This window comes from Pterocles gutturalis, unplaced genomic scaffold (genome assembly GCF_000699245.1).
Source record: "Pterocles gutturalis isolate BGI_N339 unplaced genomic scaffold, ASM69924v1 scaffold15351, whole genome shotgun sequence".
NCBI lineage: Eukaryota > Metazoa > Chordata > Aves > Pterocliformes > Pteroclidae > Pterocles > Pterocles gutturalis.
In genome coordinates, this window is record NW_010105736.1 from 11,644 (window position 1) to 29,709 (window position 18,066).

The 18,066-nt window shown below is 39.3% G+C and overlaps 1 protein-coding gene across 1 annotated transcript in view; it reads right to left on the bottom strand.

Annotated features, from left to right (window-relative positions):
• The window catches only part of LOC104471991 (serine/threonine-protein phosphatase 6 regulatory ankyrin repeat subunit B), a gene marked incomplete at both ends in the record, with an annotated part of 28,497 nt that extends 11,505 nt beyond the window's left edge, over positions 1–16,992 (bottom strand). Inside the window, 6 exons of the mRNA XM_010087516.1 lie at positions 538–750; positions 2,139–2,281; positions 4,553–4,640; positions 5,576–5,776; positions 9,336–9,406; positions 16,914–16,992. Of these exons, the coding sequence (XP_010085818.1) occupies positions 538–750; positions 2,139–2,281; positions 4,553–4,640; positions 5,576–5,776; positions 9,336–9,406; positions 16,914–16,992 (795 nt within the window). The remainder of the gene's footprint in view (positions 1–537; positions 751–2,138; positions 2,282–4,552; positions 4,641–5,575; positions 5,777–9,335; positions 9,407–16,913) is intronic.
• Between the last annotated feature and the right edge of the window lie 1,074 nt (positions 16,993–18,066).

Below are 18,066 nucleotides of genomic sequence, written 5' to 3' on the forward strand. Positions count from 1 at the left end.
AACTGAGATGGGGGAAGCTGATAGCAGCTTCATCAAGATGTATCAATTGTATCTCAAGAGCATTCAGATATCCTAAACAGAATCAGACTTTGTAAACTCAGGCTCTGAAATAGGTAAAAAACCAATCTTCAGTTCTTACTTCCTGGGGAAAGTCAAAAGGAACGTTTCAGATTCATGTTTAATTAAATCCATATTGCAGGGGGAAGGAAAACACCAGAAAGGAATAGTTCATTGACTTACCACCACTCCCTGAGATAACATTTTGACAGAGCTCCTGAGACTATATTTCAGTAGTGGTTCATGCTTTCAGGAGGGTGGCTGGCCTAGAGTTTAAAGCTATTATTATATTATCAAGGCACTGAGAGCTCCTCTGCTGTGAAGTAATCTCATCCAAACAATTTAATGATCAACATTCTCAGCATCACTTTACTTCCATCAAGGATTTAAAGCCACGCTGTACTCATTATAGTTTCCAGTCGCCTGAGGTAAGGCAAAACAGGATAAAGTAAAACTGAAGAACTGCAATGCAAATGTTACCTGAATGTTAACATCTGCCCCGTTATTCACCAGCAGTTCAAGACACAGTGCTCCATGAGTGGAGGCAGCAGCAAAATGCAAGGGAGTGAATCCATTATTATTAGGCTGATTTACATTAGCACCATAGTCAATCAGCTCATTAACAACAGAATCCTGACCATTGTAACAGGCAATGTGAAGCGCAGTATTTCCATAGATGTTCATTTCATCAATCTAAAATGAGACAAGGAGACATAGTTACAATTACAGACAGCAGCTTACCATTTTACACAATGCATCACATACTGCAAATGGAAATAGCTGGAGGCTTGATCTGTCATAGGGCATATTTCTCACCAGCTAATTTAATTGACAAAAATATACTCCCAGAGAGGTTTATTTGGAAAGCTTTACCTTTACTATTATTAACTTTTTATCCTATTGGCAATTTCTAACAGCCAATATGAAGCTTAAAGCTGATAGCAGGACTATGTAATGATGATGATGATGACGACAGAAGTCCTAACAAGCTGAAAAGGTTTTACATTAAGTGGGAAACTAGGATAAATAAAAAGCTCACAATCTTTACTAAAAAAAAAAAAAACACTGACTATTGAATTTTTGTGAACAAAATCAGGCTTAAGAGCTCTTTCCACAGTTTTTTTCAGGAAGGGAGTGAAGGTCTGAGTAAAGGGAAGGTGAAACTGCACAGCCATTTACACTTCAATAAGAAACCACTTTCAGTAGATCAGTATTATAAAGATGTAATTAAGATTATGTTAATACTGGCTTAGTATTCAACTGCTGTTCTGTAAAATAGGACAAGACAGATCGTACAAAGACTCAGGGATGATGTGAATATCCTTCCACAAAATACAGGCATCTCAAAGATCATATCCCCGGTGGTGGAGAATGTGGAAGTTAAAGGTAGTTATTAGCATAGTACTGTTAATAACAGGAAACACCTATTCCCCTTCAACTTCACAGTCAACAGCCTGTGAACATGGACTTCTGGCATTTTTTGGCAGGTCAAGTCATCTGAAAATGCAATGGTAAATGCAATGGCTTTATATGACACCCAACTAACCAGTGGAGGCTCTTCCGGTCATCTCACTGCTGCTTTGAACCACTGAGTTGACAATATTACACTAAGAGAAGTCTGTGCACTGAAAAAAAGTTCTTTTCCTGAGTGAAAATAACCCTTCTCCTTCCCTCCACCAGCTACAGAGAAAATACAGGTCCCTAAACTTAAACAGCCTGAATTGCTGTTTAGTAAAGTATACGCTGTATATGTTGAGAACAACCACTCATCATATCAAAGAGAATGCTGAGATAAGGGAAATTTCATTATTCCATCTTCCTCTGGAGGAACAGCATATATTTCCTGATTCTTCAGTAAGGTGGTCCGGGATTTACTGTCCATATCAGACATTTTTTTATGCCAGAATGTTTCCTGGCTCTTGAACCAATAAACTACATGAAGCACAAGGTGATCCAGAAAATGGGAACTATTTTCTTTAGAAACTCTGCCAACATCTGTAGCAGCATCCATAAGAAAGAAGAAAACAATATCTCCAAATACGGAGAAATATGGAAGCCCCAAAGAGCACACTACCACGTACCTCTACCCCCAGGTTAAGTAGGTGTTTCACAATGTTGATCTGCCCATTGGATGCAGCTGCATGGAGTGGGGTGTAACCCTTCTTGTCTTTACAAGTCACTTCTGCACCATGATTAATCAGTAAGGCAACAACTTCCAGGTGACCTTCAAAAGATGAAACATAGTAATCAAAGAATATCCCCTCCTACAGCATAACTTCTCCCAAATTACTGCTTTCTTGCTAATGCACTGCCCTTTCACTGCTCTCTCACAATGCTCCCAGAGTTTTACAACAGAAAAAAAAAAAAACAAAACCAAAGCATTTTCATAAATGTTCTTAATCCTGTCTCCAGTCCTTGTCAAAAAATTTATGCATTCACCTTCACCAGGTATGTCGAAATTCTCTTTACTGAATTAGTTTTCCAGTCATTAAAAGAACAAAAACATACCTCTTTCCCATTTATCTCTCTAAAAATAGCAGTTTGTGTTTTATTCTCCCTGTTACAGAAATAACAGTGAGCACAGGAGCATGACAAGTCTCCCAAAACAGGAACCTGTTGATGTCATCTGCAAACACAACTGCTAACACTTGTTGGTTTTTGTTAGCAGTACAAAATAACTTCAATAAATCATAAAATGAAGGTATCCTCTTTTCTAGCACCATTGAGGACACAGAAAACTAAATTTCAAGTGAGTGCAGAATTTGATCCAAAGACTACCTATAAAAACACGAGATTTTCTACTGAATTCACTGATCCTTGGATCAGGTTTTTGACTCTCCAAAACTGTATCATTAACACAAAACTGTGCAAAAAATCCTGCATATAGGACTAAAAATGTTTAATCTGAACTCATAGTCTATACATAGATACTTACTCTGCAAACTAAAATAATTGCAATAGCCTCAACAGTCACACAGATTGGGAGCTGACTGCCAGATCAATGGGACGTCTGTCTTCAGGAGTGAAAAGCCTAGCCTTGAATTAGGATCTCCCTACAGAATACAGGGGAAGAGCTGAGCATCTCAAAATGCCGCTCATAATCCACCTGTATCTTCAGTTTCCTCCTCTCCCTGAAGGTCTCAAACCATCTGTCCTGCCTTTCCAGATAGCCACCAAAATTAAATCAAGGCTAACTGAGGAACAGTCCTTATTGCTTCATGTTGAAACAGAGCTGTCTTGCTTAGAATTAAAAATCTGTTATGTCAAAACCATATAAAGTTGTGCATCCTCTGAGTTGTACAGCACTTTGATGACAAAGACAGCTCTGGTCATGTGCAGGGCCTAGGAAACTTTATGGACAAAGTCCAAAGTGCCCAAAGACATTTAAGCATTCAAGAAACTACATGAGGAGTTACAGGATAAGATGCTCCGGTCTCATTATCTAAATTTTGTCCAAATTACACTAGAGACCTCTAAATCCTATTGCTAATTTAGGGCTTAAATGTTAGCTAAATATTTTGAAAAGTACGTCATGAATTTCTTAAAAGAATCAAGAGCAAAAGAGATGTGGAATTGCACAGCATAATGTAAAAGCCTTTTACCTCTACAGAGTGGAGTTCAAAGCTCACTAGCTCAAAAGCCAAATCACATTTGTTGGCAAGAGTCTTTCCATCTGTCTGTGTATATTAAAAAAACGCACAATATGCTTTTCTCACAGCTTGAAATCTCCTATTATCTCATTTCTAAAAGTGCTAGGATTAAAATCAAGATTTAACAGGGCAGATGAAAGAGTTCCTGGCAGAGGGCACACCACACCTCACAAATTATAATCTAGAATATACTGCTTGGCCAACAAAAGCTCTTGAACAAGTGTGACCACTATCACAGGCAATCTTGTTTTAGTATTTTTAAATGAAAATGACCCATTATAAGAGATTATCCTTTAACTTGAAAGGAATGATGAGGGCAATCAATTTAACTAAGCAGTATTGGTAACACCACTGATGTTCTGAATAGATTAATTGATTGTCTACTCTGGAAAAAAATAATTTACTCCTAACAGGAAGAAAGCCCATGTGAAGCACTTACTAACAATATCATAACTTAGCTAGTTATAACATAGGTAAACAGCAAAATTTATGATTGTATTTATCTGCATGTTATATAAAGTAGTTTTTAGCAAAAAATGAAACAAATATAACCTTTATTTTTTCAAGCTCAAATGTACTTAAGGCTGGAATTAGAGTCAGGATAAAAAGACCAAAATGAAAAAAGCAACACAAAAAGCCCACAATTAACTGTGTTTAAGAAAATCACAGCCAAGTTCTCACTAGCTGCAAAACCACAAATGGATGGTGTGTATTTCAATCAGCTGAACCCTTCCCTCTTTGGGGTAAATACAACACTTACTTTCCACGGCCAGGTCTGTCCATTTTAAAACATGCTGTTGGTTTGTGAATAGGAAATGAAAAAGGAGCAACAGCCCAAGCCTTACCCATGTACGCTGCCCAGTGAAGAGCTCTTCTGTCCTTTTTGTCAAAAGCGTTGATGTTTGCCCCCTTGGCTAAGAGCAAGTTCACCATCTAGAAGTAATAACGGCAAGTAAGCCAACCCTGTAAACCAACACTCAACAGTTTATAACAAATCATTCTAGAAATAAAGTTGGGATCACAAAATCCTGCTCTTGAACAATAAATTGGCGAATTACACAAATACTGTTGAAAACTGCGTGCATTAATGATATGGACTGGTGATGGCCACAAGTAAACAGGACAAGTTCTGTGTCCACAGAGAGGGCTGAGAGCATGCAGGGTGCTGCTACTCCAGTGTGCTTCAAATTCAGCTTGCCAAACAACCTGGAAGAGAAACAGGCCTGGAAGAGAAACGCTGCTCTTAGTTTTTTACTTTAAGACCATTTCATTCCCTATCTAGATCTTGAGGTGTGGAAAGGGCAAATGAGGATCCTTGCACCCAGATCTAAAGATGCTATCAGAACCCTTTACATAAGGGGCTTTATTTACAAAAGTATTTTTTTTCACATAGAAAGAGTAATTAGATTAGAAGGATTTGCTTGTGTAAGATAAGTATTAAAACCAGAAGCACATTTTCTATAAGACTAATTAGAAAAGCAGACCAACTGGATCTCACACAGCTGAACATTTCTTCAGTATGAAACGAATCCACCAGTTTTCCCTTCTTTCCATTCTGCTACTCTTATTTTTGCAAGTAGTTAAGCTCAAAAAAGCCAAGGACACACTTGAGTTGCCAGAGCCAGTGGCACAGCCAGCTCTCCAAATCTGCACACACACCTCACTGTGCTCTGCACAGGTACTTCCCAGCCAGTCTCATTTCTGCAAGTAGGAAACCTGTCACACAGTTTGGAAAGCAGCTGAATTATAGGAATCGTGGGGGTCAGGGATATGGGCCTCAGTCTAGACCCAGTCACAGCAGGTCAACCATTTGAACTGGTAAAATAAATAAATAAACCAACACTCAATTATGTTCTTAAACACCTCACCTCAATGTGGCCATTCAGAGCTGCATGGTGCAATGCTGTCCGCCCACCTCGGTCAGAGACGTTGACGCTGCTCAGCATGGGGATGATGACTTCTGCACACTTCACTGCCTTGTTTGCAGCTGCCACGTGCAATGGTGTCTGCCAGTTCTTGTCCCGAGCGTTGACATCAGCCGAGTGCTTAATCAATACTTGCACTGCTTCCTGCAACAGCAACAGCTATATCCATAACCAAGCAGTTTGAATAAATACACGGCCCACCTTCATGACAGCTCAATCATATTACCTACACATATTACTTATGCACATTAGACATGGCCAGGAGGAGGGAAAGACAACAACATTCACCAAAACAACCTCCCAAGCTAGTGAAATAGTATTGTTGATACAAATGCCAGAGTACACATCACCCTTTGCTGTCATTTAGAGCAGTGTCCTCACAATCAAAATTTCCCAATTTGATTTTAGGATGTACAAACCTGCCTATGCAGAGAGCCCAACCTGTTCAGTTAATCAACCTTCAGTATCTCAGTCATCATAACTGTGCTCTCATGGAAGAAATGCATGTATTTGTTTGAGCTCACTGTTACAGAAATTACTTACAAAATTAAAAGCACATGATTTTGGACAGTGAAATCAGAGCAAATTGCTGTAAGTTTTATTTATAAACAGGAAAAAGGAGGAAATAAAACAGAATATGTGAAAACAAAATTCTAGCTTTGCAGAAACCTGAGAACCACAGTCAAGGGTTGATACTGGTGTCCCCAACTCAGCATTAACATTCCTTCCCTCCCCAAGGGCTGAGCACAGGCCAAGGGTCTTCACTGCAACATCCATTCTGTCAGCCTGAGACCAAACAACATCTTTTAAGGTTAATTTTGTTGGTTAAAAGTGAATATTTCCCAGCGAGAAAATGTACTATTCTCTCTCTCAAGACTGTCTCACTGGAGAATTCACAATCAGTTCTTTTCTGCCTCTACTCATGCATCTGCCATTAAGCAACTCAGATTTAAAAAAAAAAAAGTCTCTCTCCAAATTAACTTCTGTTTTTTCTTCCTTTTCTCTCCACAAATAAACAAAATACAAAGGAACCACTGGGACAGAGTAGCATTCAAGTAGCCTAGTTCGCTGATTACAACTCACATCTGGTAAGTGAGAGAGCCCTAGTCCCACACAGTACCTTATTCTTTTTTACATAAACTGAAAAGTTTTCTGGTAAGCCCACCCAAAATTTTATTAATGAATAACAAGCACTTTTATATCTAGAATGGCCCAGGAGAGTGCCTGCAGTCTGTATCAACAATACATCCATTACTAGTGGTTTTAGTTCTTTGTCCTCAACTAATCTCAGCAATTTCATTTTCTACAGCCATCTCACAAACCATCCTCTAACAGATTTGGTCAGCTAGTGACATTGCACCTCTTACAGCACTAATAATGATATATCACTGTTGATGTCTCAACAGGTATTTTTTTAAATTACAGACCTACTATTTTAAAAGTCACATAAATGTAATTCACTGGAGACCTGCCCAGCTGGGACATGAAGTTAGCAGGAAAATTCATGCCCTTTGACTCTTAATGAAGGAAGAAAAAAGTTAAAGGAGAACTTTTAGAACTAAATAGTAAGGACTGAAAAGCCTAAGTCAAAAATATTGAGCCTTTTTTAAAAAATTTACACATTTTTATCTACATCTGCAAATCTGCTGCTCTATCAGATTTGGGATCAAAATGTCAAAATCCTTATGTAGAAGTTTTAATTTTATTGCTTTTGAAAGCATTGAGGTATACCTTTTTACTAACCTAATTTCTACATATGCATGCAGTCCACAGCTATGGCATAAGCCTCTGTATTCAATGTCTCTGGCTATTCCAAGTTATCAGAGTCAAATCTCTTTACTTTTTCAAACCATATAAGGCTGAAAGCTGATACATCCATTAACAATCCTGCACAGACAAACCTGAGGGTTGTGATTTGTGAATAAACATTTAAATCCCTCAAGCCCAATCGAAAAATCATTAAGACTTAAGTAAAAATCTGTTCATGCTTTTAATCAATCTATGAAAAGAGTGCAGGGAGATTGCTTCTGAATCCTGTGAAAGCTCCATAACAAAAGATTGATAATAAATCTTAAAACTTGTCAGTGATCATTCTAAAAGCAGCTGAGCTCACAGGAACTTCAAAAACCACAGAGTCCTACTGGTCAGAGAATTCATCTCTTACTGTCACTGTGAACTATGAATTCACCCACTGCTATCTATCACTATCACTATCAGTTTCGTCCTATTATATTGAAGCTGCACATTTGTTAGCCTGTGCAATAAAGTAAATGCAGCCCTGAAAAAGCCTCAAAACACTGAGTGTGTTTCAAAATGCTTAGCATGAGTAGCAAATATCATATAAATAACAAAGGAAAAGGACCAGGGGAAGAAAGCTCTGTGTGTTTATAAAATATTTAGCAGTCCATGAAACTGCATCAAAGGCTATTGCCTTCACCTGCTGCCTCACTATTGCACCTGGGTGCTCTCTTCGAGGTACCAGGACTGCTGGCACAATGGGAGACAGTTTTTCTTTGTGCACTTTGCCTTCAGCTGATGAAGAGTTAAATATCACACACAAACCCATAGAAAGACATAAATTTTCTGTTAGGACTGTCACTGACAATGAAAATCACGTACTCTGACACATCCAAAAAAAAGAAACCAAACACACTGCAATTACTGCATGAGAAAGATTGTGGCTGGTTTTTAAGGTTTAAGTTTGACCTTTGTTTTCCAACATGGCTTTTTGTATTTTGCCTCATTAAAGCATTCATACTCTATCAGATATTCCTTTCAGAGGGTTTCAGCAGATGCCAGCAGCTGGGAAGCTCCGCCAGCAGCCAAACAATGCCCAAGTTCAGAAGCAAGCCCAGGATTCCTGCCTCCAGGCTTGGCAAGCACTGGGACTGTTATGGAGGTGATTTGAGTCCATCAGTCTCTGGAAGACAGCCACCCCCTCTCTCTTTTACAACACGTCCCCTTGCCCCGAGTAGCCAATTTGGTCTGCAGTTGGGCTCACTGTTAACTAAGTATTAGGAGGATAAAAGTATACAGGGAGGTCCAAAATGGAAAGCCAAGTATAATGGTGCTGTTGAAAACACAGTCATGCCTGAGCTGCATTCCTGATAGTTATTACTGCTCCTTTTTGAGATAGCAACGGAAAAAGTAAAACATGATGCCAGAAGATTTCTAGCTGTCAAGTAGAAGAAATATGGGCTAACCCTCCTTTATGCATGAATCAAATGCATTAACAGAAAACCTAATGGATGCCTTGAAATGCAATTAACCAGAACAAACTATGTGGTAATATGTGTTGGATCACACACGCTTCCACTCCCCTCTGGCACACACACAGCGTGCACACACCATATGGATTTATTCTTCTATTTCACCACTTGAAGATGATGTGGCCACTGTAGACCACTGTGGACTCCATCCCACTTCAGTCCTGGGCACCCCCTCCTGCTGATGGTTGCTCAATATGACTTGCTACGGTAATGTAAAGCATTCCACAAGGCCAAAATCAACCACATTAAGGCTCAAAAGCAGCTATAACTAACTTGTAAAAGCTGGCCTGCAGCTGCAATGCTAAAGGCCCTGCACACAGAAAATGTTTTCTCTATTTTGTGTCACCATGCTACCTACCACAGCTCTCAATGGTTTGCTTTTTCCCCCAGCAGGTAGTTTAAGTGCAAAAGCAGGGTTATCAAATCTTACTCACTTCACTTCTTGAAGCAACTGCTCGATGGAGAGGAGTCAGCCACATATTGTCCTTCGCATTAACACGAGCGCCTGCAAGTAAACAGCAGAGGTTACATCCACGCCTTGGGTGCGACATCGAAAGCCTTGCCCAACTGGTTTCCTGGTAACAAGAGCTGAGCCCTACGTGGTACCCTCAGCCCTCTTCACAACTCTCCAGGCACCTTGTTCCCCTTGAAAATGCATTTCCAGATCCCAGATAGGTAGGAGCTGAAGTGTGATTTGGAAAGAAAGGAACTGGGTAGGTTGGACTATTAGCAGGAATAGCCTTGTTTACAGGACACAAAAGAAGCAAGATTTGTTGCAGGGGATTACATATTTATGTAACTATGTATATGTAGTCTATGTATATGCATTTTTTTAGGTCATCTAATACAAAGGGAATGAGCCCAAACAACCCTCTCTTGTTTATAGCTCCATCAGGCAGACCACTAAAAGATATAACTGCTTCCCCTCCCTGCGTCACAAAGCTTGCTGGGATTAAGAAAACAGGACTGCGAAATGCACAGGTTGAGGAGGAAACTGGGACTCACTACCTCAGCTTCTGTGGGTGTTATTCAGTAAACACCAGAAGAAGAGGGATGAAGGAGGCTATCCGTTTGCCTTCTGTGAAAAAAAAGCTAATGGGCACTCTAACAAAGGCAGCTGTGTGAGAGGATGGGTTTGGGGTGGCTTGCCAGAAAAAAGCATAAAAGAAGATTATTTAACAACTACAGTAGTGCTGGCTGACTGCAGACCAAAAAAAAAAAAAGGATCCTGTACATTTGCTGTACATTTGTGTGATAAAGTAGATTTGTTTGAAAGAAATATTAAAGCTACTCACTGATGTGATATCCCAAAAAAGGAAATCGCATGAAAAGGACTAGAGAAACTAATTTTAAAAAGGGCTTAACCTGAAAATGTTGTACCTCTCAAGTCTGCAGGTAGCAGTACTAGTCTGAGAAGACTAGCACAGAGAGAAAAATTTTAGAGAAGCACAGGCATCATGCACTGGATGAGCCTCTGAACTTCATGAACAAAGGGATTCTTAATCTTCATTTTGCACCATAACTTAAGTGCATACAAAAGCCTGTAATTAATAAATCACACTCCCCGAATCAGAAGTACTTTCCAAGAGCTGTTTCTCAGAAATATTAAGGTGCTTGCCTCTGAATCAGAGTGTTTACTGGGAATTGTGCTAGATAAACAAAGAAGAAACAAGTTCTTTCATATTTCCACAAGCTGGAATATAATTTTTTGGCTGCAAGAAAAAGGAAGCGACTTTCATAACTAGTGGAACAATTAGAGGCAATCCTCTGAACTCACCTCAGAACCTTGTACCTGGTGGCACAGACATGCCCTCTGGAGAAACACCCTTTAGAAAAGACAACAGTTTCAAAGGATTTTCTAATGAAACTATAGAAGTGAGGAAGGTGTTACCTTCTTTTGTCTTCATGAGAAGGCCATTATGGTTGATACACCTTAGTATCCTGTCCTTTGCCTACACTGCCCAAGGCTCTGGAGACACATAAGGCAACAACCTCCTCCACCACCAGGAAGCTGACAGACAGGACTCCAAGGCACCTTATGTTATACTGACTTGGCCTGGTAGGGGTCTTGGGGATGCAAATTGCCTAGATGAATGCCTAATGATTGCCACCAAATACCTCTTTTCGGTTTCAGAAATTTATTTTGTATTTACCTTGGGTTTTTGCCTTTATGTTCTTAACTAAGGTTTCTTTTGGTTTATTTCTCCCCATTCACTAATTCCTACAAGCAGACAGTTGGAAAGCAGAAAGGCTTACGTGTGGTGTGACAAACATATCATTCCTCAGTATTCAGCAACTCCAGTGGCACTGGTGAATATGAAGATGATTAAAAACCCCAGAGAAGTGTCTCTGCCAGTAGCTATTCATGCCTTTCACTGATCCACTCACCCTTTAAGAAACTGAAGTAGTTGCCAAGAAAACAGCTAAAGAAAATAATAAAAGCAAAACAATACCAGTATAAATAAAATAGCACACAGCATGCTATCAGCCTTTTCTTCCTCAGTTGTTTCTCACATTACCTCTTCACGTGACAAAGCGAAATTGCTCTTGCATATCTAATTCAATGCATTGGCTGAATACGTTTGTGATTTCTGTTTTTAAAGAGCTGCACAATTCAGCTGTTGCCTGTTGCAGAAGCCGCTGTTGTCCATTTACTGAGGTGCACATTTTCTGAAGAGACAGTTTGAAAAGTTTCTCTCTATACTGCACACTTCCTTCAGCAAAATGCATCTTTTAGTTTCCCTTGCAGGCAATGGTTTATGATAACAAAAAACTTCACCAGTGCTGATGCACTACTTCAGGGACAGAAAATATCTGCAGAGCAGAGGCACCCTGGGAGCAACACTTACATTTTCAAAGGTGTCCTCTACACTTCATGAACTTGAGTGTCCAACCTGTGACATCCCAGGGAGACAGCTCTTTGAAAGCACAGAGCAACACAGAAATGCTACTGTGAAGACCAAGTGCTCTACAACATGCTAAGATACCTAAATTTAGCTGTATCCAAAAATCAGAAGCTTACATTTTCAAGTCCATCTCAAAACACTTCCTCAACGTCATGCAGAAATTCAGTGTTCCTCTCTTCTCTCTGGTCCAAGTACCTTAACCATGTTTGAATGCACTTCTACAACACTCCATCAATTAATCTGTGTGTTTACAAGGACAAGAGGACTGATAACACACTCAAATTGGTGTATATGGTGTCCTTCATAGTACAATCTTTCTTGACAAGAGAAGCTGCTTTAAAGATTTCCCTTAACATCTCCCAGCTAGCCACTGCACCCACCCATTGCCATAAAATATCCACTTTAAAAAAAAGCCTCTTCAGAAAAGAGCCTTTTCTTCATCCCCTGAACTCTGCCCTCGGTGGTGCTCATACCCATAGGTCTGAAGGAAAGGCTTGGCCATTGAATTTGCTCTGTGAGGCTGAAGTAGACAACATAACGTATAACGTTACAGATAAAATCAACAGAGAGGAAACTTTCTGTAATCCACTCTTCTTTAATATGGCTGTTTTGTAATCTTTGCCATCTTTCACTCTCAAATTTTTCTGCCAAAAGAGGAAATAAATCTGAAATTGCCTCTGTCCTTTTGAGATCTGAAATAAACAATCCAATGCTGGCTTTCAGGAACAGTTAACATCGCTTTATCCTGACCAAAGTACAATTTTCCATCCAGCACATCTGCCAAATCCACAGGTCTCAAATAAATCTAGATTCTTCAGTCTAATTCTCTGAAATTAGGGATGGTCAACAGAGGAAGGAAACTCTACTCTTTAGCCTATTAATGACATTATTAACATGCACCTTTCCAACTCCTGCTCTGAGACGTAGCAATGGACACACGAAAATATAAGGAATGCCTCCCCTGGCTCACCACACACACAGAGACATGCAATACAAAGCAAAGATCAGCATAAATAAAACATAACAACAGAGTGGCACCAGCTGATAGATGGAACCAGGACCCACAACATGAGAGGAACACACCACCATGCTAGATGTGAACATAGGAACCAAAGAGCCTGGGAACAACTACACGGCAGAAACAGGAGGTTTGGCATGATCTCCTTGGAGGCAAGTCCAAGTCACTTGCTAGGGAGGAACATGGCCTGCAGACCCCACCAGGTGACAGCACACAGGTAGTGGGTCTCTCATGAAGGAGAGAAGAGATCGTCCTCGGACATCCTCCAAATTCTCACCCAAAGGAGATACTCCTAATCCCCAAGGATCAGAATCTCAAAGCCATGGGAAAGGCAGAGAGAAGGCTGCCTCTCCAACTCACCTATTCCTTAGCCTGCAATAAAGGAGGAAGCCCTGAACATGGGTTCAAGTTACACAGCGCCTCCCCTTCTGCCTACACAACAGGGATGGCCCAAAACCTGCTGTGCATGTGACAGTCTCACTTCCAACTCTGTGTGGCAGAACGTAGAACTCTTCCAAAGCATGCTAGGCTTTGTCCTTTGTCCCTTTCCTCAGCTATTGTGCAGTTTATGAAGGATGGATGCACACCCCCAGGGCATAAACTTCTTGCCAAGAAGCTCAGAGCCTTCAGAAATAGTATGGCATGGTAATATGGCCAAGATCACAAGCTCCTGGGTGGGGAGCAAGGGGTAAGGGACTGAGCCCAAACATAATGCCCTCGGACACCAGCTCAAAGGCCAGGAGGGGGAGAGGCACCTACACAAATGAGAATGGATCTTGTATTTGCCCAGATAGTTTTTCTTGCACATCCATGACTGTGTCATCATACAGAGCTTCATTTATGTGAGATGGTTACCCTGGCCCTTCTCCTTCTTGACAGAAAGGAGGTGAAGGAGAAGTGCTCAAAGCTCCATGCTTTCATGTAGCCTGGAAAAACAAAGACACACAGCACGTTTCTTCAGTGTGAACCATATGATTATGGATCAGACCTTTGAGCTGGTGTAAATCTATATAGCTCCGACATTTAATGGGCCAGGTGACTCATACCAGTTGAGGGATCTGACACTCTTTCTCCTGTATCAATTCCAAACAGACTCAATTTCACTGGCTACCTAGAAAGCAATTTCTGGTCTGTCTCCAACCACCTGGGCAGAAGTTTTACTGATTAGACATTACATTTTATTTGTGCTGCCACCAGTTCTCATAGGCCACAAGTCTCAGAATGTGCATATTTAATTTCTCTCCTGAGCCCTGTACAAAATCCAATGGGTTGCTACTCCTGCTAGCTTCTACTCATGCTGACAATACTGTTGACACCAACGACAAGCATTTTTGTGCTTTCTCTCTTCAAAAACACCCTCTCATTTTAAGTCAGACAACAAAGTTTTTCTGCTTATGTAACTAAACGTTGTGATCAGAATAAACTTTTAGGATACACTTTTACTAATACAGTTTACTGAATAGAGGTGAAACAAAGGGAAGATGCTGCTGTTGTCTTTGGAGCCTAGTCCATGGAGAGATCACAATAACAAAGAGGTATTTATAGTAACTCATAGATCTGCTCCTCCAAACCTCACAGACCTCCAAACCTGCTCCTAGATACAAGTACTGATGCTTACTGTGAGTAATTATACGTCAGAGATTAAAGGACAATGAATAGGTAGAATATGCAACACAAGATTCATTTTGACTCATGCTGAGCTAGTTGTGAAAGATCTACACATTTCTTGTAGGCTGAACCTCAGCACAGTGCCACTGACACAAACTCCAATTTTTGAAAGCCCTCATTATAGGTTTTTTCATACTCACTTGAATATCTTTTGAAAAAACCAAGATATATCAACTGCATTTTATGCTGTTGACCAGACACAACCTATAGGCCATGTCCCAGAAGAATGAACACTAGAAAGTCTTCTTCTCTCATTAGGAATGTGAGAGAAAACAAGAATGTTGACCTGGACATTTTTTGATGCTATTTGGATTCAGGGGAGAAATAGGCAGAACGGCTTCGTTGTTCTCTTTATGTGGATACTGCCTGTGGCTGTTACTTGCAAAACTTAAAAAAAGGCATTGCTCCTGCAATCTTCTCACACCACAATGGAACAACAGTATGTGACAAACAACATACACTGCAAAAACACGTGCACAGATGAAGGTTATTAACTCTAATCTCCCAGTGAAGAAAAGCATGTTTGCATTTAGCATACTGAAAACCTATCCAAGCAGAACCTGTCAGCAGAGGAATGTTCATTTAAATTGTTCTGTTGGCATCAGGGTTAGAGCAGAAGGATCTGATGTATGATGTATGTCCAACTTGTTACCCTCATTAAGCAATTACACAACTCAAAATGTCCCCAAAAACGTACAAAAGAAATGCATAGCTACAGGAAACGGAATTCTCATTTTCTGCCTTCTCCAGGTGTGGTTAGGCTGGTGATCCAAAGAAACACGTTTGTGTAGCCTGCATGTACCCATTAGCAGCCCAATCTAACTTTGAAATTGGCTGGTGCTCTAAGCAGGGGACTGGATCAGGTAACCTTTAGAAGCCCCTTCCAGCCTGAATTATTCTAGGATTCAAGGTTGGAAACTAGAAGGTGTCTCACAATCACAGGACTGATAGTTGTGAAATAACTTTCTAAAAAAAAATATGCAACTCGTTTGAAGAGGCAGTCTATTAAATTGTGAAATCAATCATATAGCAAGGTTGTTTGCAAACTGTTAGACATTTGTACCATAAGGTTCCTTTCAATCCCACATTCTTAAACCACCATAAGCTTTACCCTTACAGTTGTCCAGTTTAGAAAAACACTGCCTTTGAAATCTGCAAGCACATCCAGGAGTTTGCCATGAATTATGTGTACTTCTTGAGAGATATCTGCTTTATGCTTTGTTCTGACATATTTTGATCATGGTTTTTTGTCTCTACAACAGTTTGGAAATATTTTTTCTTTTTTTTTCACAATGCTTCTGGAAAGGTAGATTAGCAAGATATTCCTACTATGAGCTAGGAAAAAAAAATCCACAGAAAGTTAAATTAGCAGAGTCAGCAGGAGGGATTAAAATGGCTCTTAGTACAAGGTTAACACTGTACTTCAGTCTTTGTGTCACACCCACACACAATAAATTGAGGTATTTCAAGCACCTATGGTGAAACCTCTATCAGGCTCCACGCATCCGCATGTGAACTGTTGCTTTTGTTCATGATGTCTCATTCTAAAACATTAGATGACAACATACAGGTTGAGCTTTTTGGCAATGCTCCAGCAAAGCATTTAAACTAATATACAAAAAGATGTATGCTTTTAAAGGGAGAATGTAAGAATATAAGAATATATTTATAAATAATGTCTAATATACTTTGGTTTTGACTAAAATATCTTAAGATAGCGTACAAATATAAAATACGCTGTGTATGTGCATCCATACATATATTTTTCTACCCTAAGAACATATAATGTTTAGACAAATTTTTTTTAATTAATTTCTCTTTTTTTTAGGGACTACCCACAAAAAGATCATACATTTCAAAAACACATTTGTTAGTATGGATCTGTTCCAAAAACCACTTATTGTTCCACCTCTGATTTGCAAGTTCTTGGGTTTACATTTGTTCAGACACATCCTACTGCACAGTTTCTATTCTACAAATAAACTTCCTGACTCTTAGGATCATGTTTTTAATGTAAATACCACTTACAATTTATTCAAACTCATTCATAAATTTTTCTATTATTGCATAATAATTTTTGCTTAACAGGAATTCTTGGCTTGTAATCCAGGACATAAGCCTACATTTCAAATACTTACTTCAGCAAGTTTATGAATCCACAAATATTGTCAGTTTGAATGCTTTTGAAGTTTTTAAAAAATTGTTGCTTTGTTTATTAATTCTGCTCAGTCACAGTGCATGTTTTATAATCGTATTACCAAATTTAAAATAATTTTCTAATCTTGCAACAACTGCAACTATCTATGAAACTCAGAAATATGCACTGCCCAAAGCTCACTCATATAGGTTTTGCTGGGTATTCCTTGTAGCTTTAAAATTAGCTAATTTACCAGCTAAAACAGTGAGGGACACTACCTTACCTGACAAAATGAGAAGCTCAATGATGTCTGCATCTCCCAGGAATGATGCAACATGAAGAGGAGTTCGTTTCTCGGCATCCTACAAAACCATAGATGGTCCAGTTATAAAACATGGTCCATAACTGCAAGCGCTAGTGTTAAAGAGCAATGGATTTGTATCTAATGTTTATTTTTCTATGTGTATTTCTGTTTATAATTAGAAATGCAATGTCAACCAGTGAAAAACAAAATTCAAGGTCCTAACAACACACTTCCTCCCAATAATTCTCAACTTTTTTCTCACTGGCTCCACCAGACCTTGCACAAACAATGTCTTTACTCTGATATCCTGTTTACAGGTAGATCAAATCGAATCAAATGTAAAATGAGGGTCCTTGGGTCTCTTTCGGAAATATTTTCCACTTTAAGTATTGCAGCGATATAATTCAGATGCTTCTGGACACAGGACTTTGTAATGTAGTTTGTATCAACAATACAACACCAGATTCTTTAGAAGGATATCTCTGGAGAGTAGTTTGGAACCACACAGAAGGACAAGAAGCAGCCCTCTTAGTCTACAAAGGTTCTTGTACACCATTTAGCCTGGTTGTTCAACAATATAACACCAGATTCTTTAGAAGGATATCACACAGAAGGACAAGAAGCAGCCCTCTTAGTCTACAAAGGTTCTTGTACACCATTTAGCCTGGTTGTCTACAGCAGCCCAAAATGAGCTTGTACACCTCAACTGACCTTCAAACACAAATAACGGAAATATTACCAGTCAGGTCTGTGTCTTTAAACTCAGAAGAAGTGCGAATAATGTTATATACAACTTCTGAAATACAACTACTTTTATTATATTTCCATAATTTTCAGCCTTAGGGAATCACATTTTCAAGATTTGCTTTTCTAACTTCAAGGGGTGTAAATACAGTGTTTACAAAAACCCCTTTCTTTTATTGCTTTATTCAGATGATTTCAGAACATAAGCCTTTAAAAGAAACAGTTAAACATTATAATAGGGGCAACAAAAATCACAAGAATTGCTAATCATGCTATTCAACCCCTCTTTCAAGTCTTAAATGTATTTCATTTCAGTTTCTTAACCATTACTACAAAAAAACTTCTAAGAGACTTATCAATCAAACTTATCAAATTACAACCTACCGGT